Source organism: Pseudophryne corroboree, chromosome 9 (assembly GCF_028390025.1).
Source record: "Pseudophryne corroboree isolate aPseCor3 chromosome 9, aPseCor3.hap2, whole genome shotgun sequence".
NCBI classification, from domain to species: Eukaryota; Metazoa; Chordata; class Amphibia; order Anura; family Myobatrachidae; genus Pseudophryne; species Pseudophryne corroboree.
In genome coordinates, this window is record NC_086452.1 from 464,536,428 (window position 1) to 464,561,757 (window position 25,330).

The 25,330-nt window shown below is 47.7% G+C and overlaps 2 protein-coding genes across 10 annotated transcripts in view; one reads left to right on the forward strand and one right to left on the reverse strand.

The window, feature by feature from the left end:
* Window positions 1-13,841, forward strand: part of IL5RA (interleukin 5 receptor subunit alpha) — a 94,200-nt gene extending 80,359 nt beyond the window's left edge. For 3 of the 6 annotated variants that reach the window (XM_063941306.1, XM_063941305.1, XM_063941304.1), the window contains 6 exons: window positions 71-261; window positions 3,291-3,430; window positions 4,067-4,226; window positions 5,667-5,751; window positions 10,259-10,337; window positions 11,200-13,839. In XM_063941306.1, coding sequence (XP_063797376.1) covers window positions 71-261; window positions 3,291-3,430; window positions 4,067-4,226; window positions 5,667-5,751; window positions 10,259-10,337; window positions 11,200-11,343 — 799 coding nt within the window. In that variant the 3' untranslated portion in view covers window positions 11,344-13,839. Of the gene's footprint in view, window positions 1-70; window positions 262-3,290; window positions 3,431-4,066; window positions 4,227-5,666; window positions 5,752-10,258; window positions 10,338-11,199 lie in introns of all 6 variants that reach the window. The other 3 variants (XM_063941303.1, XM_063941307.1, XM_063941302.1) reach the window with 3 other exon arrangements.
* Window positions 13,842-24,693: 10,852 nt separating this feature from the next.
* Window positions 24,694-25,330, reverse strand: part of LOC134958605 (contactin-4-like) — a 399,552-nt gene continuing 398,915 nt past the window's right edge. For all 4 annotated transcript variants that reach the window (XM_063941309.1, XM_063941311.1, XM_063941308.1 and 1 more), the window contains exon 23: window positions 24,694-25,330. This exon is cut by the window's right edge and continues 766 nt beyond it. The gene's annotated coding sequence lies outside the window, so the exon portion shown is untranslated.

Sequence of the window (25,330 nt, forward strand, 5' to 3'; positions counted from 1 at the left end):
TAATATTGTGGGGCCATTTGGTAACACACCTGTATCTCATACCAAACAAGATAGTCTGTGTCTTTTCCAGGCATGATACCGTAACAGAGAAGTGCCAGGAATATATGACAGAACCAGGACGGGTGAGGCAGACCGGCTGTCAGATTCTGCTCCATCGTCTCCTGATAAATGAGCCCAAGCAAATCCTGGTCTACATTAATGGCTCAAGCAGGAGCCTGGAGATTCAGGCTATGGATAAAGTCTTCATGTCCAGTGACATAGGTGAGGAATAGAGGAACAGAAGATACATTGTTACACTGAGCAATGCACCATCTTCCCAACCGTGGGGTATATTTACTAAAATTCGTATTTGTACCGATTTAGAGGGAGATTAAACACGAATGACATTGAATGTGTGAAATTGCAACTTTTTGAATTTATTACGACTCATTTACTAAGCTGTCGTATTCTGCATTTTCGAGTTTTCCGATGTCGATGTCATTCGTATTTTCTGGCAGTGTTTTACGGGAGTGAATAGTAAAACACTGCCGACATTAACACAATGAATCTCGGCCGGATCTGTGAGATCCGTGCAGGGCTTCATTGTGCACCTTTAAAAAAATTAAAAAAAATTAAAAATCAGGAAAAAAAATGCCTGAGGTACCCCCTCCTAAGCAAAACCAGCCTCGGGCTCTTTGAGCCGGTCCTGGTTGAAAAAATATGGGAAAAAAAATGACAGGGGTTCCCCCATATTTGATCAACCAGCACCGGGCTCTGCGCCTGGTCCTGGTGCAAAAAATACAGGGGACAAAAAGCGTAGGGGTCCCCCGTATTTTTTGAACCAGCACAGGGCTCCACTTGTCAGAGAGATAATGCCACAGCCGGGGGACACTTTTATATAAGTCCCTGTAGCCCTGGCATTAAATCACTAACTAGTCACCCCTGGCCGGGGTACGCTGGAGGAGTGGGGACCCCTTAAATCAAGGAGTCCCCCCTTCCAGCCACCCAAGGGCCAGGGGTGAAGCCCGAGGCTGTCCCCCCCATCCAAGGGCGGCGGATGGGGAGCTGATAGCCAAGTGAAAAAAATAAATATTGTTTTTTGTAGCAGTACTACAAGTCCCAGCAAGCCTCCCCCGCAAGCTGGTACTTGGAGAACCACAAGTACCAGCATGCGGTGGAAAAACTGGCCTGCTGGTACCTGTAGTACTAATACAAAAAAAAACCCAACAAAAAAACAGGACAGTAAAACTTTATTACATACATGCACACCTACATACATACATACTTACCTATGTTCACACGAGGCTCGGTCCACTTCTCCATGTAGACTCCATGGGGTACCTGAGAATAAAATTATACTCACATAATCCAGGGTAGCTCTGTCCTCTTTGTAATCCACGTACTTGGCAAAAAAACAAACCGGAAAGCTGAACCACGCACTGAAAGGGGTACCATGTTTACACATGGGACCCCTTTCCCCGTCTGCCGGGAACCCCCCTGACTCCTGTCAAAGAGGGTCCCTTCAGCCAGTCAGGGAGCGCCACGTCGTGGCACTCTCCTGATTGGCTGTGCGATCCTGTAGTGTCAGTGAAGCTGCGCACTGAAGATACAATGTTGCGCATAGGCGCTCCATGGTATCCAATGGTGGGAACTTTGCGGTCAGCGGTTGACCATGAGTAACCCCAACCGCTGACCACAAAGTTCCCTCCATTGGATACAATGCAGCGCCTATGCGCTACATTGTATCTTCAGTGCGCAGCCTCACTGACACTACAGGAGCGCACAGCCAATCAGGAGAGTGCCACGACATGGTGCTCCCTGATTGGCTGAAGGGACCCTCTTTGACAGGAGTCAGGGGGGGTCCCGGCAGACGGGGAAAGGGGTCCCATGTGTAAACATGGTACCCCTTTCAGTGCGTGGTTCAGCTTTCTGGTTTGTTTTTTTGCCAAGTACATGGATTATAAAGAGGACGGAGCTACACTGGATTATGTGAGTATAATTTTTTTCACAGGTACCCCGTGGAGTCTACATGGAGAAGTGGACCGAGCCTCGTGTGAACATAGGTAAGTATGTATGTATGTATGTAGGTGTGCATGTATGTAATAAAGTTTTACTGTCACGGTGTGTGTGTCCTGTTTTTTGTTGGGTATTTATTTTGTATTAGTACTACCGGTACCAGCAGGCCAGTTTTTCCACCGCATGCTGGTACTTGTGGTTCTCCAAGTACCAGCTTGCGGGGGAGGCTTGATGGGACTTGTAGTACTGCTACAAAAAACAATATAATTTTTTTTCCACTTGGCTATCAGCCCCCCATCCGCCGCCCTTGGATGGGGGGGACAGCCTCGGGTTTCACCCCTGGCCCTTGGGTGGCTGGAGGGGGGACCCCTTGATTTAAGGGGTCCCCACTCCTCCAGGGTACCCCAGCCAGGGGTTACTAGTTAGTGATTTAATGCCAGGGCCGCAGGGACCTATATAAAAGTGTCCCTCGGCTGTGGCATTATCTCTCTGACTAGTGGAGCCCGGTGCTGGTTCAAAAAATACGGGGGACCCCTACGCTTTTTGTCCCCTGTATTTTTTGCACCAGGACCAGGCGCAGAGCCCGGTGCTGGTTGATGAAATATGGGGGAACCCCAGTAATTTCCCCCCCCATATTTTTTCAACCAGGACCGGCTCAAAGAGCCCGAGGCTGGTTTTGCTTAGGAGGGGGGACCCAACGCATTTTTTTTTCTGATTTTAAACACTTTCCCACCCCTTCCCACTGATAAACATGCACGGATATCATGGATCCGTGCATGCCTATCAGAACACGGTAAATAAAAGCAGGTCTGTTTTAAAACTGCTTTTTTTTACGATTTGTATTTTTTCACGGCAGTGTTTGGCTATTGCCGGCAGTGTTTGTGAAATACAATTTTTAGTAAATTACCGAGTTCTACCAAATAACAGGCGTATCTGTCCGATGGTGTATTCATTCGTATTTTTTTTCTTTGACTTAAAAAAAAATACGAATGCCCTCATCACTGCCGAGATTTGAGTTTAGTAAATTCCCGAGATGACACTATGAAGAAAAAACACCATCTCGGTCAAAATCGGGAGCTTAGTAAATATACCCCTATGTGTCATAAGTGCTGAGGAGAGTGTCTCCATAGAAGCATTAGGACAGGGGCCCTTCAAAATGTTTCTATGGGGCCCACCAATTACCGGCTACGCCCCTGACAGGGGTGCAGGACCACCAGCTGTCACAGCACCATACAATAGGAGTACCCCCACTTTATCCCGATGATCTGTATTCTTCGTGTCTCCTGCTCTTGCAGAGGTCCTTCCGCCAGTCCGTAATGTGGCCTATGAGAAGGTGGGGAACAAGGGCCTGACGTGGAAAATGCCCATCCCCGTATTATCAGAGATTTGTTTCTCCTATGAAGTCAACATCCGGTCGGAGGATAATAACGAGACGGTAAGCTGCAATAGGTATGTCTTATACAGCAAAACAAATGCTCTTGTTACATTCAGTAAAAAGGTTTTATCTAAATCATTATGTTCTGTAACAGGTGTCCGTCACTCCATGCCGACTGCTCGGCTTCTCTGTATACTCCTGCTAGGCCCACACACAATGAAGGCAGACGCTTTATATAGGCTGCTAGCAAACAAACCAGTGTTCACTGTTCAGGTTCATATACTCCTGTATGTGTGTGGTAAATCTGATATTAGCCAGTGCCTCTCCAGCCATTTACCTCACTGCATGTCCCTGATAGAGAGAGTAAGATGTGTCCAAACTCAAGCATACATTGCAGTGCAAGAAAAAAGCTGTGCAGCATTTATAGGCTTCATGTAAAAGCAGCCAGTATTTACCCTGCATACACATTATTTACCCCTAGCAGTGCAGCATGGTTTGTCCAGGTGCAAAGCTACTTGTTTTTTTGGCTTCACTCCCAGCTCAGCATCAGCCCCATGAATGCACATGACGATGGTTTATAGAAGCACTTCTCCGCCCTCTACTGACTCTCCCTGCACCAATGTCATAATCTGTCGCTACAGAAAAGATGAAGCTGCACCAATTCATTATAAAACAATAGTCATTTTCTCTCCCCAGGTCACGGTGTCATCATCTTCATTTTGGAGGAATACTCTGCAGAAGCCCACTAGCAAGCACTATGTGCGGGTCAGAGCTGTGGGACAGGAACCCTGCTGGTCGAATACAAAGCCGTACAGCCCATGGACGGAGAATATATGTATAGGAGACAGCGAGATAGGTGAGGCTAGGATATGACCAGTATACAGTAGTGATGAGCGAGGTTCGGTTTTACTCGGTTTTACTCGGTTCTCAAAACGGCATCTTATTGGCTATCCAAAACACGTGACATCCGTGAGCCAATAAGATGCCGTTTTGAGAACCGAGTAAAACCGAGTAAAACCGAGTAAAACCGAACCCGCTCATTTTTAGTATACAGTATGTACATGGAGTGAGATAAATGCTATAGACCCTCTAGATGTCCTGATCTCTGATGGCCAAAAGGAGATACATAGGGGATAGACCATACAACGTACGGATGACCAGGTTACACAGTTATAGATGCTGTGACTGTGCATCATAGGAGTGTGCACCACCATGTGTGTGCATCATAGGAGTGTGCACCACCATGTGTGTGCATCATAGGAGTGTGCACCACCATGTGTGTGCATCATAGGAATGTGCACCACCATGTGTGTGCATCATAGGAGTGTGCACCACCATGTGTGTGCATCATAGGAGTGTGCACCACCATGTGTGTGCATCATAGGAGTGTGCACCACCATGTGTGTGCATCATAGGAGTGTGCACCACCATGTGTGTGCATCATAGGAGTGTGCACCACCATGTGTGTGCATCATGGGAGTGTGCACCACCATGTGTGTGCATCATAGGAGTGTGCACCACCCTGTGTGTGCATCATAGGAGTGTGCACCACCATGTGTGTGCATCATAGGAGTGTGCACCACCCTGTGTGTGCATCATAGGAGTGTGCACCACCATGTGCGTGCATCATAGGAGTGTGCACCACCATGTGTGTGCATCATAGGAGTGTGCACCACCATGTGCGTGCATCATAGGAGTGTGCACCACCATGTGTGTGCATCATAGGAGTGTGCACCACCCTGTGTGTGCATCATAGGAGTGTGCACCACCATGTGTGTGCATCATAGGAGTGTGCACCACCCTGTGTGTGCATCATAGGAGTGTGCACCACCATGTGTGTGCCTCATAGGAGTGTGCACCACCATGTGTGTGCATCATAGGAGTGTGCACCACCATGTGTGTGCATCATAGGAGTGTGCACCACCATGTGTGTGCACCACCATGAGAGGCACAGCTACGTCCCTTCTAGTGGCCACAAACCCCCAGTACTCGGGCCGGCCCAATGTCTTGGCAGCTCTGCATTCCGGAGGAATGGGGATACAGCTTTGGGGAAAGGATTGGGCAGATTGGGGTTATAGTTGTGAGAATTATAGACGTGGATGACTTGTCACCATTTTTCCTTTTTAATTGTGGCGATGAATAGGGAACATTAACGAGCAGGTGGAAATAAATGGGATCACAATAGACTGAGTGCACAGAAAACAGGATTTCTCCTTGTTGGCAATATATGAGAGTATACAGAGGGATGTAAAGACTGCAGATTTAGTACAACCTGTCTCTCCTTTTCTCTCTCTAGATGGGTCAAGCAGAGATATGCTGGCAATCACTGTGTCCGTGTGTCTGACTGTGTCATGCATTGCAGTATTTGTGCTGTGTGTGAGGTAAGTACGCAGGTGCCTGACCCTAACCTCCTCTCCTATAGCCTAACCCTAGCCTCCTCTCCCTAGTGCCTAACACTAACCTTCTCTCCCACATGCTTACCCTAGCCTCCTCTCCCTAGTGCCTAACACTAACCTCCTCTCCCTAGTGCCTAACCCTAGCCTCCTCTCCCATAGCCTAACCCTCCCTAGTGCCTAAACCTAACCTCCTCTCCCACATCCTTACACTAACCTTCCCCCCACAGCCTAACCCTAACCTCCTCTCCCATAACCTAACCCTCCCCCTAGTGCCTAACCCCCTCTCCCACATCCTTACACTAACCTTCCCACCACAGCCTAACCCTCCTCCTAGTGCCCAACCCTAACCTCCTCTCCCACATCCTTACACCAACCTTCCCCTACACAGCCTAACCCTCCCCTAGTGCCTAACACTTACCTCCTCTCCCATAACTTAACCCTCCCCCAGTGCCTAACCCTATCTTCCTCTCCCATAACCTAACCCTCCCCCAGTGCCTAACCCTAAATTCCTCTCCTTTAGCCTAACCCTAACCTCCTCTCCCATAGCCTAACCCTCCCCCTAGTGCCTAACCCTAGCCTCCTCTCCCATAACTTAACCCTCCCCCAGTGCCTAACCCTATCTTCCTCTCGCATAGCCTAACCCTTCCCCTAGTGCCTAACCCTAACCTCATCTCCCATAGCCTAACCCTTCCCCTAGTGCCTAACCCTAACCTCCTCTCCCATAACCTAACCCAGGGGTGGGCAATTATTTCAGCTGAGGGGCCACTTGACATTTCCTGTCAGTATCCGAGGGCCACACACAAAATAGCAGCTCCCCCCACTTGCCAAAAATATAGGGCCGTGGCTTCATGTGGAAGGAGTGTGGACAAAAAATAATACAGATTCGTATTAGGCTGCACAATAGTCTCCATTATTCAAATTGCGCCACTTACATACATTACAGCAGGTAGAGCTCCCTATTACACAGTACGGAAGGTAGAGCCCCCTTTTACACAGTACGGAAGGTAGAGCTCCCTTTTACACATTAACATTTTATTTAGGATAATTATTGCGCAGCAAGCAAATTATCCAGTGTCTTATGGCCCCTGGGGAAAGGTGTGACACAGTGATAGGACACGGGGAGTGTGACACAGTGACAGAACACGAGAGGTCACAGATAAGAGTCGGCACACACAGTCCAGTCTCCGGGGGCAGCCAGCATCTTCGGGGAAGCTAGACATGCCCACGGAGCGAAAGAGAAAAGACCCGCCAGGCCACGCCCTTTTTAAATTAGGCCACACACCCCCTTTTGGGCACCACACGGCTTGAGCGGGGGGGGGGGGGGTGTATTAGTACAGAGTGCGCTCCGGGTGTCACCACACCCGGTGACGCCTCTGGGCGACACGGTGACAGAACACGGTGGGGTTGACAGTGACAGAACACCATGGGGGTGACACAGTGACAGAACACGGGGGGTGTGACACAGTGACAGAACATAGGGGGGTGACACAGTGACAGAACACGGTGGGGTGACACGGTGACAGAACACGGGGGGTGTGACACAGTGACAGAACACGGTGGGGGTGACACGGTGACAGCACACGGGGGGGTGACACAGTGACAGAACATGGGGGGGTGACACAGTGACAGAACACGGTGGGGTGACACGGTGACAGAACACGGGGGGTGTGACACAGTGACAGAACACGGTGGGGGTGACACGGTGACAGAACACGGGGGGGTGACACGGTGACAGAACATGGGGGGGTGACGCAGTGACAGAACACGGTGGGGGTGACACGGTGACAGCACACGGTGGGGTGACAGTGACAGAACACGGGGGGGGTGACAGTGACAGAACACGGGGGGTGTGACACAGTGACAGAACACAGGGGTGTGACACAGTGACAGAACACGGGGGGGGGTGACACAGTGACAGCACACGGGGGGTTCTGTGACAGTGACAGAACACGATGGGGGTGACACGGTGACAGCACACGGGGGGTGACAGTGACAGAACACGGGGGGTGTGACACAGTGACAGAACACTGGGGTGGGGGGGTGACACGGTGACAGAACACAGGAGGGTTTGGTACAGCGAGAGCTAAAGATCTCTCCCCCCAACCTAAAAACAGTCTGACGCCACTGCCCGCACACACAAATACACACACACACTCTCACATATATATACACACACACACACACACACACACACACACACACACACACACTCACTTTCTCTCACTCACTTTTCCCATTAACTTACTGATCTGGCTGGCAGTGGCAGGAAGGATGGATCTGCAGCAGTCTAGCTCTTGTCCCGTGTAGCTCCGCCCCCTGAGGTCCAGTGTAGCCCCGCCCCTTCATAGGCACGTAGCCCCGCCCCTTTTCGGCTGAACACAGCCGTTGTCACTGGGGAGTCTGGAGGCGGGAGGCTGCTACAACGTAGCAGCAGGGGAGAGAGGCGCCGCTGGCAGCTTGGAGGTACTGCAGTGCAGAGCAATGACAAGCAGCTCAGCTGGTCGGGCCGCTTGTCATTGCTTGCTGGTGGGAGGCAGTGGGCCGGGCAGGATCGGTTTGCGGGCCCACCCCTAACCTAACCCCTAGTGCCTAACCCTAACTTCCTCTCCCATAGCCTAACCCTCCCCCTAGTGCCTAACCCTAACCTCCTCTCCCATAACCTAACCCCTAGTGGCTAAACCTAACCTTCTCTCCCATAGCCTAACCCTCCCCCTAATGCCTAACCCTAACCTCCTCTCCCATAGCCTAACCCTCCCCCTAGTGCCTAACCTCATCTCCCATAGCCTAACCCTCCTCCTAGTGCTTAACCCTAACCTCCTCTCCCATAGCCTAGCCCCCCTTGTGCCTAACCCTAACCTCCCACATCCTAACCTCTTCTCCCATAGCCTAACCCTCCCCCTAGTGCCTAACCCTAACCTCCTCTCCCATAGCCTAACCCTAACCTCCCCACCCACATCCTAACCCTCCCCCTAGTGCCTAACCCCAACCTCCTCTCCCATAGCTTAACCCTCCCCCTAGTTCCTAACCCTAACCTCCTCTCCAATAGCCTAACCCTCCCCCTAGTGCCTAACCCTAACCTCCTCTCCCATAGCCTAACCCTCCCCCTAGTGCCTAACCCTAACCTCCCCTCCCACATCCTAACCCTCCCCCTAGTGCCTAATTCCAACCTCCTCTCCCATAGCCTAACCCTCCCCCTAGTTCCTAACCCTAACCTCCTCTCCAATAGCCTAACCCTCCCCCTAGTGCCTAACCTCCTCTCACATAGCCTAAGCCTCCCTCTAGTGCCTATCCCTAAATTCCCCTCCCATAGCCTAACCCTCCTTCTAGTGCCTAACCATCCCCCTAGTGCCTAACCCTAACCTCCTCTCCCATAGCCTAACCCTCCCTCTAGTGTCTAACCCTAACCTCCTCTCCCACAGCCTAACCCTCCCTTTAGTGCCTATCCATAACCTCTCCTCCCATAGCCTAACCCTCCCCCTAGTGCCTAAACCTAACCTCCTCCCAAAGCCTAACCCTCCCCCTAGTGCCTATCCTCCTCTCCAATAGACTAACCCCTTAGTGCCTAACCCTAACCTCCTCTCCTATAACCTAACCCTCCCCCTAGTATCTAACCCTAACCTTCTCTTCCATATCCTAAACCTCTCATCCAGTGCCTAACCCTAACCTCCCCTCCCACAGCCTAACCTCCCTCTAGTGCCTAACCCTAACCTCCCCTCCCGTAGCCTAACCTCACTCTAGTGCCTAACCTTCTCCCTAGTGGTTAACGCTAACCTCCTCTCCCACATCCTAAACCTAACCTTCCTCCCCACAGCCTAACCCTCCCCTAGTGCCTAACCATAACTTCCTCCCCTACAGACTAACCCTCCCTCTAGTACCCAACCCTAACCTCCTCTCCCATAGCCTAACCCTCCCCCTAGTGCCTAACCCTAACCTCCTCTCCTGTGTCCTAACCGTAGCCTTGTGCAGAATTTCACATGTCAACATGCTGCAGATGCCGACATGTTCAGTGTTGACATTTCAACAATGTTGACATCATAACTGTCAACATTGTGGTAACAACATTATGAATGTCCACATTATAACTACATCCCCATATTTATGCCTGGTTTACAAGAAGGGATATTCAGCTACCAGGGGAATGGTAAGTCACTCATGTACAACATTTCCATCTTACAGGGAAGATGGAAATGTTGGCCGGTAAGATCGCTAAAGCACTGATACCTAACAAATATGACTAGGATCCAGTGAGTGTAAAGTCTCCAATCCTCCATTACTATATATCGCTGCTTTTACGTTTCTATAACCTAAGCGGACATTGAGCTGAATATTATTTAAAGAGTCAAATTCTTTTATTTTTGTAATACTTCTATTTATGTTAATATCACACCTCCCACCTGTCCTGACGGCTGCGTCCTACCGGCCAACACCTGTATTGGCATGTATACATGTGGTGAACAGGTGACTTACATTATTATTTCATTATTTTGTCCAGGTTTTGGAGAACCATATTTCCGCGTATTCCCAAACCAAAGAATGACCTGAAGGAGGCCTTTCAGAATACCCAAAATGAGGTAACTTACCTGTGTAGTGATTGTACAGTATGCGGAGTTGACCTGCGGTATCTATTTTATTGTCTCTAAATCAATTTTCATATTGCAGTATAATGCTTTTGTCATATCCTTACTTACCAGTATCTCACCTATTAGTCCCCCTGTAATTTCCATGTTGGGGAGACGGTATATTTTTAGAATTGCTGTGGGAGTTGTTGCTGGAGCTTATTTACCAGCTAAATATGGCACGCGCGGGGTGGTAGGTAATGTGAGTATTCAATCAGGAAGGAACTTACAGCCATGAGCTTTACAACGTAATGATTATCCTCGTCACTTGCACCTGCTCCTGCAGGGGGCATAAATATCTCTCACAAATTGGCTTCCCTTCTTTGTGCGTACGGCTCAGTATAGCAGGGACATCTGGCTACATACTCACCAGATTCTGAATACAATCCAGTGAAACGGACGTCTTGCGTGTGTTTCCAAGTTGGAGATGCAGAAAACGTCCGTTTCACCAACCAAGAGTGCTTAGAGGTGCACAGAGCCTCTGTCAAGGGGCATATGGAGCGGTACATGTGCAGCATGCTGAAAATCGCCATTCGGTCCTCACTCTGGTTTTTGCCCCCTCATGAACATAGCAACAACTATAAACAGGCTGTATCCTTTGCTTTTTATTGGAGGCATTCTAGCTGCATTGGAACTACAGCTGCCAGCATGCTCTGGGTTCTTCTGCAGCTGGAGGGCCACATGTGGCTTATTACCCTACAGTAAGAGATATTTTCTGGTACCATTGTTCGTGTCTGCTCCTGTGTAGTACAGAACTGTGACCTACTGTGATTTATTAATACTGTGCTGAAGCAGCTGTGTCTGACCCCCTTTCTAGGCCCTGATGCGCTGCAACTCCTGGGACAATGAGGAAGTGATAAGTTACATTGTGGAGATGACAGGATCAGACAAATATAACGTAACTACAGACTATACCCAAGTTGGAGAATACCCCGGCAGTGGCACCTACAAGACGGCTTGACCAGGACTAAGACATTTCCTCCAGAATTCAACTTCAAGAGTTAAGTTGCCTTCCAGTGTTCTTGGAGAATAAGCATGGATTTTCTCCATGACTTATACGACTAACTGGAACAATGCGGCTCAGCAACCCCCCCTACAGGTTATATCGGCAAGCTATTATAGGAATTGGTGCTACACAGTAAGCATGGTTGTGCTAGGGGAATTTGTACTGTGCTTTGCTGAAGACTCATTCACTGACCCTGTCATTGTGGGGAAGAGGCAGCTGAAGTGTTCTCTATGCATTAGGATGATTCTGAAACCTCATTGTTGTGGGCTAAGGGATGCCCAAATGTGATTCACACAGGTCGCCTCATATAATTGCCTGATTATACTGTAATTGTAAATGAACTGCTAGATGCGAGCTCATGGCAGTTACGGGTATTTGCCCTATTGGGGCAGCAGATGTCGCAGCACACACAAACCTATGCATGCAGTGATCTAAGTTTGCCAGTGAGTGCTTTGTAGTTTGAGCTTTTTGACCAGCAGCCATTTGTGTGCTCTGTGGTTTTGGTGTAAGTAGAGGAAATTTGCACATGTTGGCTGTCCTCCCAAGTCGCATCTTTGCAGAAACATTTCCATGCAGACAGACAGTTCTGAGACCAGTGAAATTGTTAAAGGAGAGAAGATTAAAAACAAAATAAATAAAAAACGTATAGCAAACCCTATACGTTTCTGGTGGTCAGACTCCTCATTCATCAGGCTAATTCTTACGCTGTATGTGCCCTGCACATAGGGGGTTATTAAGATGTGGAAACAACCCAAAAACCAAGCAACTGGGCAATGCCATGCTGCACTGCAGGTGGGGCAGATGTAACATGTGCAGAGAGTATTAGATTTGGGTTGTGTGTTTAAACTGAAATCTAAATTGCGGTGTAATAATAAAGCTGTCTAACATTTGTGATCTACATGCAAAAGCAGCCAGTATTTACCCTGCACAGAAACAATATAAAAATATTTCCTCCCCTTGCATCGCAACACGTTTTGTTCCAGATACAAATGTACATACTTTTTCTGCCGTGCTTCCACATCCGAATCACTATTGTGATAGTACAAGCCAGCAAACAGTATAGCAAGCATAGTAGTGGCCTAGTATTGTGGCTTCATGGGTGACAAAACTCATCAGCGACTATGTCATGGTCCTGGCGCACTGTAGGCTGCTTGTTAGAGCCTACTGACATCCAAGGCCACTGCAGATCACATGGGGGCCTATGCCGGCTGTTCACGTCCGTCACATAGATGCTGATCTCAGTGTAGCTTTGCATGCAATGTATAAGGATGGTGCTACAACCATCGCATGACCACATGAGGCTCAGCCTGCACAGGTGCTATGCCACTGTCCTTACATTCAGTACTGGATGCTGCATTGTCACCAAAAACCTGGGATCTTCTCCAAAGACTAATTTCTTTTTGTACTTGTTGTTTGACTATAAAAACACTGCTGGATTATTATACATCTTGTTATACTGGACATTTCCTTATAGTCACTGCTTGTTTTCATTCCACATCTCAATGTTACCTCATCGTCGTCATCTCTTCTTTTATTTGCTAATGGGACGGACAGTCAGAGTGACAAATCAGAACAGAATTCACACACAGGGGCCCATTTATCATTAAATATTTGCGGCATATTCCAAGAAAACACAGGGTATAGCTGCAAATATTGAGCATCTGAGAGAGGGATCGTAGCAGATATCTCCGATACTTTCTGTGGTCCCTACATTCCTGCCGCCATCAGCGGCCCCCATACGTTTCTATGGGGAGTATGATGCTGTTAGATTTTCATAGCTCTGGAGTGAGTGGTGTTAGCTTGATGTCGCCTATGGACTACAATTCTCAGAAAGCAGCTCCAGGACCCTCTGCTTGTACAGTACGTGGTCAGCAGGAGACAGGAGCAAACACATAGGAGGGACGGGCAACTTTCAGGGGGCCCCTGTCTCTGCATCTGTTCATTCACACATTCCAGTGGTATCATTGCGTTTTGCAATGTGATTCTGGGTGCTAATATCCCAGATTGCACTGCAAATGGGATGAGTGATAAATAGGACTCATAGAAACATGCTGGATTGATGAGGAGCAGATGTAAGGCAGAGGGTACAGGGAACCCTAGAGGACAGGCTAATGTGGAGGCTGGTGTAGATGGTAGAACATGCAGAGGACAAAGGGTGGGATAGGCTGTACTGAAGAGGTGGCTATGAGAGAATGGGTAAAAGTCAGGGTACAGACATTCTATACAGGGATCCAATATGAGAATCCAACTAAAAATGATCAGACTGTTAATTGGAGATAGGTGGCCTAATTCAGACCTGAAGATGGGAAAAACCATGTGCACTGCAGGGGAGGCAGATGTAACATGTGCAGAGAGAGTTAGATTTGGGTGGGGTGTGTTCAAACTGAAATCTAAGTTGCAGTGTAAAAATAAAGCAGCCAGTATTTACCCAGCACAGAAACAAAATAACCCACCCAAATCTAACTCTCTCTGCACATGTTACATCTGCCCCACCTGCAGTGCACATGGTTTTGCCCATCTGCTAACAAAGTTGCTGCTACGATCAGGTCTGAATAAGGCCCATACTGCAGAACCTGTTTGCTGTATCTTGTATGGCTTAATAGTAATGAGCGGGACATGGCAGAAAGCCAACTAGATGGGTTGTGACCTTAAGGTGCATTTCCCAGCAGAAGAGAAGAAACGTGGCAGGATGTTGAAACTAGTAAGAAGAAAAGGTTATGGGGAAGTAACAAGATGCCACAATGAGGAAACGGGGACAGGCAATTCTTAAGAGGTATCAGGTAATCCCAAAGGGAAGAAAACACTTTGCGAGATGTGCCAAATTGCAATGTTCTCACCGACAGCTGAACACCTGACATTGGGGGTCATTCAGAGGTTGCTCGCTAGCTACCGTTGTTCGTAGCGCAGCGATCAGGCTAAAAAATGGCATTTCTGCGCATGCGTATGCACCGCAATGCGCACGCACGTCGTACAGGTACAAAGCCCGTTGTTGTTTCGCACAGGTTCTAGCGAAGTTATCAGTCGCACTGACGGCCGCAAGAAGATTGACAGGAAGGGGGCGTTTCTGGGTGTCAACTGACAGTTTTCAGGGAGTGTTTGCAAAAACGCAGGCGTGTCTGAAAAAACGCAGTCATGGCTGGGCGTTCGCTGGGCGGGTGTATGACGTCAAATCCGGACAGGAATAGGCTGAAGTGATCGCAAGCGCTGAGTAGGTTCAGAGCTACTCAGCAACTGCACAAACTGTTTTTGCAGATCTCACCTGCACATGCGTTCACACTTCTGCTAAGCTAAAATACACTCCCCAGTGGGTGGCGGCATAGCGTTTGCACAGCTGCTAAACACTGCTAGCGAGCGATCAACTCGGAATGACCCCCAATGTACCGGTCACTAACAAAACTAGGGAGGAAGAGGATGGTGAAATTCAATGATGGCAGAGTCTAATGTCAGTCAAGGTGAACTGCAATAGCATGCATGTGGTAGCTGGAGACTGAGGAAGAGGACAGGTGACTGCAGCGTTTGTGGGACTAGAGGGCCTACACCTCCATCTACAGATGTTGATAGAAGAGAAAGTGGCGCACATCTGGATTCTTGTCTTCGTTGGGCAACACTTCGCCACAGATTTAAAAAAAAGTAAGCGGTTAAATTCAATCAACTTTGAAGGGGGCGAGTTGCACCGTGATTCGCCTCCCTTATGAAACTGCGAACAAAAATCTGCGAGTCCGGCGGTACCGTAAGTGCTGCATACGGCCGCTATTAAACCCTGAACAAAGTCTAAATTGGCAAATTGGATTGACCCCTAAAATGACAAATTTTCTGCACTCTGACCCCTACTTCCCCTTCCTGTCCTTCTCTGCCAATTATCTCTCCGTGTGGGGGGTGAGGGCGGGAAATAACGGTGTCTCTGAACTAAGGCCAGGTGCTGTATGGGAAGCAATAGCTTATAGCTATGCCACCCGTGCACACTCGCCCATAGAGTCACACTGTCATCTGATTTCAAGTTCCGGAATCCTTGGCGCTTACGTGAGATTCCGCTGGTATTAAGGAGGATCATGCAGCGAAGGAATAGTGAAAAGGGTCAATAAATCCAATAGTAGTAAAAATAATGACTCTGTACAAGTAGGGAATAGCCAGAGCTTTTTTTAAGTGTAATAATAACATGAATACCTGTTCCTGTAAGAAATTATGTAGCTGCCTAAGCGATTGCGCTTAATTAGGAACATGACCTCATGTTAGACTATACAGTATTATAGGGCTCAGTATCCAAGGGGGGAAGTTCCCGGGGGCCAGACACCTGGTTTGTATAGGATACGTCTGTGGCACAGAGTGTATTGTCTTACACGTTCTTATCACTTTGCTGCAGCAATCACTTATCAAGCCTTGGAGAGTGCTAAACTGCACAGTGATAAAGTACCAACCAATCAGCTCCTGTCATTTTACAAACCCAGCCTGCAGCATGGCAGTGTGGAGCTGATTGGCTGGTACTTTATCACCATGCAATCTATCACTCCCCAAGGCTTGATCAATCTGGGCCTATACAAATTGGAGACACGTACAGTATTTTATCTCTTCATTAATAACTGCAGCAATGTACGTTCTCTGGACAGGATGTACTAAAGCATCGCAACCGAAATACATCTCGCCACTTAGCGGGTAGATACTGGCGTTAATCTGTGTGATAGGAGGAGTCACAGGATGTGTGTGCAGACCACACAATACAGAGAGCCTCCATTTATAATAGATTATTTCATAGATTTAGGGGGATATTTACTACACGCCGGCTTGTATTGCTAATAGAAGCATTGCCCTATTGAATTTCGGGTTTAGACATGTTGGAAAGTGGCGGCTTTTACATGGTGCCACTTAGAAAATAACCCCCAGAGTGTCACCTCTTCCTCATGAGCTATTTCCACTGGTGGGTCATGTGACTGCTGTAGCGCAGAGAGTAACAGCGCAGGTGTACTTACTACCCAGTGCGTGCAGACGCTAATTCCCTTTCCAGCCTCCGATCCAGGACATTCTGGCGTACCAGGACTACTTATTCATAAAACTGATTCTTTTAGCCCATTACGAACTAGGGGGTCAAAAAGAACAAGTTTCCGATAGACTAGGCAAAATTAGTGTTGGGTATATATGACTAATCTCTGGTAGCCCGCCTTTCTGTATTGTGCTGTACTTTGAGTCAGTGTCCACCTCAGCTGTTCCTCAACCGGGGTGCTGCTCTTATGTGAAAAACCAAAAACACATCACATGTTCTATGTGGGATGCACAGTCTTCTGCAATGATCACATCCTGCTTGCCTCTTACCTTCACCTGCTGAGGAAGAGCAACACAATTGTATGCAAGCAGCAACACAACTTTCTAAGCCATCACATGGAGCTGAAAGACACTTAGCCTTTAGAGTGGGTAGCCTGGCGCCATAACTTAATGTACATGGTCAGCACCAATACTCAGGCGGACCGTGGGGTTTAAATGTTGCTCAGTTGCTGTTAAGGGGCCTAATGTGTGCTGACAGAACATTCCCCCCACCAATACACTTCCACCACCAGCCTGGACCATTGACACAAGTGTGGATAGATCCATGGTTTCATCAAATTCACACATTTCGCAGCTGAAACTAATATTGGCCAAACCACATGAGACTTTCCCCATCTTCAACTGCCCAGTGTTGGTGAGCTTGTCCCCAGTGTAGCCTTGGTTTCCTGTTCCTAGCTGGCAGACGTGGTACCCGGAATGGTCTTCTGCTGCTGTAACCCATTCACGTCAAGGTGTCATGAAGTGTGCATTCAGAGACATTATCTTGACAAACAAGGTCGCTAAGGCTTGAGCAGAAACAGTTCATACCTGACCTGAGGAACTCCAACTAGCACTCATAACTATGAGGTCCTCCACCAAAAGGACTGGTTCACATGAAATACAGATGGGAAGAACGATGAGGTTGCCATCATCCCAACCTTGCACCCCTGTTCAGCCATGACCTCCAACTGACTGATCAATTGATTCTGAATGATTACTAATAAAATGATATTGAGGTTTTCTCATCCACAGGTCCAAGCTGCATTAAAAGACCAGTATCCATCAGTGAACTTCGCTCTGGCCAGATAATTGGTTATAAGTGGAAATCCTCCTTGGAACTCAGGTTTAAAGTCCCATATGTAGCAGAGTGACCACTTATATACTGCAGATGTCATGTGCCAAAGGATGTAAACCTGGATCCACACACATTACAAGACAAATGCTATCCTTCATTCAGACAAGAACCCTGAGCACAGCTGACACTGAGCCAACGATCCCCCCTTATAGTTTTAATGTCTGCAACTCGAGCTCTTCTCAGCTAAGTCTCCAAGACCAAAAGTTCCTAATCTTGGGTTGGACGCATTGCCGATGACGGTTGCAGTTGAACGATTTGTTTGTACTGTACATGCGTCTAAGTTGCACTGCATATGTGTCCAGAGTTTGTGTGCGCAGAGACGCAATTGCAAATATCTAGAAGCTTGTATAGGTTCTGCAACTACACGCCAAATCAATCACAAAAATGACAGTACTGCCCACTGTGCATCCTCTGGGAGTCTGCAACCCATTGTTACCATAGTTTTATATTAATCCCAAATCTGTTGTGTAAAATGAAATGTTTATCTTTTGAGAAAATAATGCAGGTTATTGATTGTGTTTATTATTTTGGCTCTTTTCCGTGTGACTTCTGATGGCGTGCAGTACCACCGTAGTGCCTGTGGAAGTTACTGTTGCAACTGTGGTCTATGGAAAGCACTGCCGCTAGATAAATGTATATACAGCAGTGGGAAACAGTGACACCTGCAGGCTGCAGAACAAACACACAAATAAAAATCAAAACTTTGCATATATTTAGTTTTTGGATGATAAATCACAGCTGACCCTTTTGAAAGGACTGCTACCGATTAGACAGGAGGACTCTTGATACATTTTGAAACCCATTTTGGGGCATCTGGTAAAAGCGCTCATAAACATCAGCAGCTTGGTAAACAATTTTTGCTTTTAATTTACATTGTGCTTTAATGCAGATATTTACATGCCTTATGTTTATCACCATGTATATATAAAAGTGCGGCCATATGCCGCAGTGCTGTAAAGTGGTTTATTCACCATCATTGCTACATTTGCCTTCTCGCCCGCTATAAACCGCTATCAGGACATAAGCAGTAACCGATACCCCTGTAGGAAGACAACAAGGGCACATAAAGAAACCAAATCACCCGTCGCTTGGTGTGACACAGATCCTTAGGAACACAAATTTAATGAACCGCATTTCAGACATGTTTCATACCTTAAGAAAAAGTTGCATACTGGATATTTGTAAACAGAATCACAAAATGAGAAAGCTAATTTGCGTCAGGACGTGAATCTCCAGAGCTCGAGATTAGAGATAAAAAAATAAAGTGCCTTTAAAAAAATGAATGTGTGCTTTTTCATTTTTCTACAATGACTCCCAATTTTTACCCGCAGGGTCTACTGCAACCTGCTCTGGCCCGCAGAGGGTGATGCACCGCAATCGGCGTGCAGCAGGTTGGCATGAGCTGGTACCGACAACGCAGAACTTATCTCAGTTTCTTTGCCGCTGCGCGGTAAGCCAACCTCAACGGACAGTCACTTACAGTAGCACTCTCTCTTGGTCATGTTCCTTACATTGGGCAGGAAGCTGGGGTATGGGTTGTTGTGTCGACACAACTTAGGTCGACAGTCATTAGGTCGACCACTAAAGGGCGACATGCATTAGGTCGACGGGGTCAATAGGGGACACGACCATTACGTCGACATGTACTAGGTCGACAGGTCAAAAGTACAACATGAGGTTTTTTTTTATTACTTTTTTGGGTGTCGTTTTCTTTGTAAAGTGACGGGGAACCCCATTTAGTGCACCGTGTCCCCTCCACGGCTTGCGCTGCGCTCGGCACAGGTTACCGTTCCCAATTGTAGTCCATGTGGATCGTAAAGTATGAAAATGACCAAAAATAAAAAAATGTGAAAAACGCATGTCGACCTTTCGACCTAGTACATGTTGACCTAATGATCATGTCGGCCTAGTGACCCTGTTGACTTAATGCATGTCGACCTATAGTGGTGTCGACCTAACGACTGTCGACCTATAGTGGTGTCGACCTAATGACCGTATCCCGGAAGCTGATGGAGGGAATCTCTGCTCTGAAGATTCCTCTGAACAGCCAGCTGTATAAAAATTACAAAGTACGTGAAACAAAGTCCTAGAGCAAGGATGGAATACACAACAGCCTTGTGTAATATATGCCCATCCAATACATTCAGGTGTTCAGGACTCCAGGGTACAGAATGGATATAAAGGCGGATGAGGTGAAATGGTTAAAATAGACAATAAAAAAAAGCAGGAGTGAAAGAAGAAAAGGAGTATTGTATTACCGGCCCCAGACGCAATGAAACGGACAGTTCATCCCTCAGTAACCACTTATCAATCTGCATCTTCTTCATTGTACTTCTAAAAATATTGATGGTTTGAGCAAACGTCTTCTCTGTGGGGTGTGGATCATAGAGCCCCCTGTTTGCTTGTGTAATATAACAATACAAATAACGTGTTACGCGATGATGAATCAACATGATGACTCAACAGAGTGCCTGAAATGGGCCTATCAGCTCACTAGGCACTGGTGACATCACTCAGGCACATTGTGATGTCACTGGATCCTCATGCAGCGATAGGCTGCATTCTCATGACCTTCATGCCACAGTGATGTCACTGGTTTCTAGTTATTTGATAGGCTGCATTCTCATGACCTTCATGCCACAGTGATGTCACTGGTTTCTAGTTATTTGATAGGCTGCATTCTCATGACCTTCATGCCACAGTGATGTCACTGGTTTCTAGTTATTTGATAGGCTGCATTCTCATGACCTTCATGCCACAGTGATGTCACTGGTGTCTAGTTATTTGATAGGCTGCATTCTCATGACCTTCATGCCACAGTGATGTCACTGGTTTCTAGTTATTTGATAGGCTGCATTCTCATGGATGAGGGGCTTATCCTGCAATATGGCTGCCTCCGCCGTGCAAGTTGGTTCTTAAGGGTCTATTTACTAAGCCTTGGATGGAGCTGATTGGCTGGTACTTTATCTCCGTTCACTTTATCTCCATCCAAGGCTTAGTAAATAGACCCGTTAAACATGATACCTTGATTCTACGCCCTCCCGCAAGGTTTGCCCACAACACCCTGCCACGCCAGCAACGGTAAAATTAAGGCAACCACCAGCCAGTTTATTCATTTCTCCAGTTAACATATCTTCAACCAATTCATATGGTTACAAATGCAGTAATTAAAACAAGAAAAGAACGACCCTTCCCCAATCTAGAACACGTAGCTATTATCTACCATCCAGACAGGAACATTTCTGGGATCTGGAAACAGCAACCAGCATCTAACGTTCAGTTTCCAAGTGAAATATAAACCAACAGAGCAACTGGTTGCTATGGACATCACCACTGTAACTGGTTGCTATGGACATCACCACTGTAACTGGCTGCTATGGACATCACCACAGTAACTGGTTGCTATGGACATCACCACAGTAACTGGTTGCTATGCACATGACCACAGTAACTGGTTGCTATGGACATGACCACAGTAACTGGTTGCTATGGACATGACCACAGTAACTGGTTGCTATGGACATGACCACAGTAACTGGTTGCTATGGACATCACCACAGTAACTGGTTGCTATGGACATCACCACAGTAACTGGTTGCTATGGACATCACCACAGTAACTGGTTGCTATGGACATCACCACAGTAACTGGTTGCTATGGACATCACCACAGTAACTGGCTGCTATGGACATCACCACAGTAACTGGTTGCTATGGACATCACCACAGTAACTGGTTGCTATGCACATGACCACAGTAACTGGTTGCTATGGACATGACCACAGTAACTGGTTGCTATGGACATGACCACAGTAACTGGTTGCTATGGACATCACCACAGTAACTGGTTGCTATGGACATCACCACTGTAACTGGTTGCTATGGACATCACCACAGTAACTGGTTGCTATGGACATCACCACAGTAACTGGTTGCTATGGACATCATCACAGTAACTGGTTGCTACAGACATCACCATGGTTTGCTGTGCACCAGTTTTCATTAATTCCCCTCAAAATCTATGAAGCTCTAATGGCCGTCATGCTCCACTCTTTGATGTTCACTTCTAAGTGTCCTGGATGTAACACGAAGCATCTGCACGCAATCACTATATCCCAACCTCCTGCGCTGTATCACACACCTCGTACAGTGCATTACACTACCTTGTACAGAGTGCATCACACTAACTCGTACAGTGCATTACACAACCTTATACACACCTTGCATGCTGTATCACATACTTGTACGAATCTTGCATATTGTATCACACCACCTTGTGCACACCTGCATACTGCATCACACCACCTTGTGCACACCTTGCATACTGCATCACACCACCTTGTGCACACCTGCATACTGCATCACACCACCTTGTGCACACCTTGCATACTGCATCACACCACCTTGTGCACACCTGCATACTGCATCACACCACCTTGTGCACACCTGCATACTGCATCACACCACCTTGTGCACACCTTGCATACTGCATCACACCACCTTGTGCACACCTTGCATACTGCATCACACCACCTTGTGCACACCTGCATACTGCATCACACCACCTTGTGCACACCTGCATATTGCATCACACCACCTTGTGCACACCTTGCATACTGCATCACACCACCTTGTGCACACCTGCATACTGCATCACACCACCTTGTGCACACCTTGCATACTGCATCACACCACCTTGTGCACACCTTGCATACTGCATCACACCACCTTGTGCACACCTGCATACTGCATCACACCACCTTGTGCACACCTTGCATACTGCATCACACCACCTTGTGCACACCTTGCATACTGCATCACACCACCTTGTGCACACCTTGCATACTGCATCACACCACCTTGTGCACACCTTGCATACTGCATCACACCACCTTGTGCACACCTGCATACTGCATCACACCACCTTGTGCACACCTTGCATACTGCATCACACCACCTTGTGCACACCTTGCATACTGCATCACACCACCTTGTGCACACCTGCATACTGCATCACACCACCTTGTGCACACCTTGCATACTGCATCACACCACCTTGTGCACACCTTGCATACTGCATCACACCACCTTGTGCACACCTTGCATACTGCATCACACCACCTTGTGCACACCTTGCATACTGCATCACACCACCTTGTGCACACCTTGCATACTGTATCACACCACCTTGTGCACACCTTGCATACTGCATCACACCACCTTGTGCACACCTTGCATACTGTATCACACCACCTTGTGCATACTGCATCACACCACCTTGTGCACACCCTGCATACTGCATCACACCACCTTGTGCACACCCTGCATACTGCATCACACCACCTTGTACACACCCTGCATACTGCATCACACCACCTTGTACACACCCTGCATACTGTATCACACCACCTTGTGCACACCCTGCATACTGCATCACACCACCTTGTGCACACCTTGCATACTGCATCACACCACCTTGTACACACCCTGCATACTGCATCACACCACCTTGTACACACCCTGCATACTGTATCACACCACCTTGTGCACACCCTGCATACTGCATCACACCACCTTGTGCACACCTTGCATACTGCATCACACCACCTTGTACACACCCTGCATACTGCATCACACCACCTTGTACACACCCTGCATACTGTATCACACCACCTTGTGCACACCCTGCATACTGCATCACACCACCTTGTGCACACCTTGCATACTGCATCACACCACCTTGTGCACACCTTGCATACTGCATCACACCACCTTGTGCACACCTTGCATACTGCATCACACCACCTTGTGCACACCTTGCATACTGTATCACACCACCTTGTGCACACCTTGCATACTGCATCACACCACCTTGTACACACCCTGCATACTGCATCACACCACCTTGTACACACCCTGCATACTGTATCACACCACCTTGTGCACACCCTGCATACTGCATCACACCACCTTGTGCACACCTTGCATACTGCATCACACCACCTTGTACACACCTTGCATACTGCATCACACCACCTTGTACACACCCTGCATACTGCATCACACCACCTTGTACACACCTTGCATACTGCATCACACCACCTTGTACACACCTTGCATACTGCATCACACCACCTTGTACACACCCTGCATCACACCACCTTGTGCACACCTTGCATACTGCATCACACCACCTTGTACACACCTTGCATACTGCATCACACCACCTTGTACACACCCTGCATACTGCATCACACCACCTTGTGCACACCTTGCATACTGCATCGCACCACCTTGTGCACACCCTGCATCACACCACCTTGTGCACACCTTGCATACTGCATCACACCACCTTGTACACACCCTGCATACTGCATCACACCACCTTGTGCACACCTTGCATACTGCATCACACCACCTTGTACACACCCTGCATACTGCATCACACCACCTTGTGCACACCTTGCATACTGCATCACACCACCTTGTACACACCTTGCATACTGCATCACACCACCTTGTGCACACCTTGCATACTGCATCACACCACCTTGTGCACACCTTGCGTACTGCATCACACCACCTTGTGCACACCTTGCATACTGCATCACACCACCTTGTGCACACCTTGCATACTGCATCACACCACCTTGTGCACACCTTGCATACTGCATCACACCACCTTGTGCACACCTTGCATACTGCATCACACCACCTTGTGCACACCTTGCATACTGCATCACACCTTTGCTTATTTGTTGGTAAGCTCACTGACCTACCAGCTGATAGAACGCCATCAGTCTTGAAAACAGACTCTAGAAAGCTCACCTCTAGGCACCTACCGTATTACGCTTTTCCCATAATTATCTATGTTACGTGGCGCCTTACAGTCGGAATCCCCCTGCACCGACATCTCTTGCCAAAGCAGTCAGCTGGCAGAAACAAGTGCTGACAGCGGCTCCGGAAGAGGTGCGGCAGCCGAACTGCACTCCCACGCCGCTTGCAGTCCGGCACTTCATTCGCTCATAACAAAAGACCCTGAGTTTTCATTGTTCTCTAAGATGGTGAAATGAAATGTTGGAAATGGGTTTTACAAGCTCCCGCCATGGCGATCCATCCAGCCTCTGCGCCATTCCTAAAACCATCTAGGTACACTCATTTTGTAAATATGTTCTCTAGGCATATTATATTTTAGATCAAGTTCTAGGTATATGTTACATTTTAGCGCCTGTAGGTAGCTTTATACACTCTCTGCAATATATATATAGACTTTCTGACTTGGATATTTAACAACATTCATTATTTAGGGGCGTTTATAAACATATTGGAAGTATCGGAACCCCTGTGTCTGTGACGTCAGGAATTGTCTCTTTGCTTATCTGTCCACCTCACACTGCGACCAAATCGGGGACAGCATTTCCCTTTTACTTTTCTACCACCGACGTACAGTGCGGGACAGGTCTTGTGTTAACGTCGTTACGTATGAATCTGGCCATGAAGTTATGGATGGTTCATGAACTTCCATCCTGATCGTCTCAGCTCACGCTCTTAGTAAAAAATAAATAAAAAAATTAGACTCTGCTCACTCTCCATAAAATATCAGGACCTCAGGTTGGTTCCCACAGTCTCTGATGGCACCCGCAATATAACCGCTTCTCTGTTCGCTGTCCGCAAAACCTCAAGATCTGGACTAAGTGTCCGCAACAGATCAGGAAACTCAAACCAAATGAGACTTAAACCTTACTTGGGAATGGGGGGAGCCGTTCTTACGAAAAGCAAAACTTTAATCTGGTGT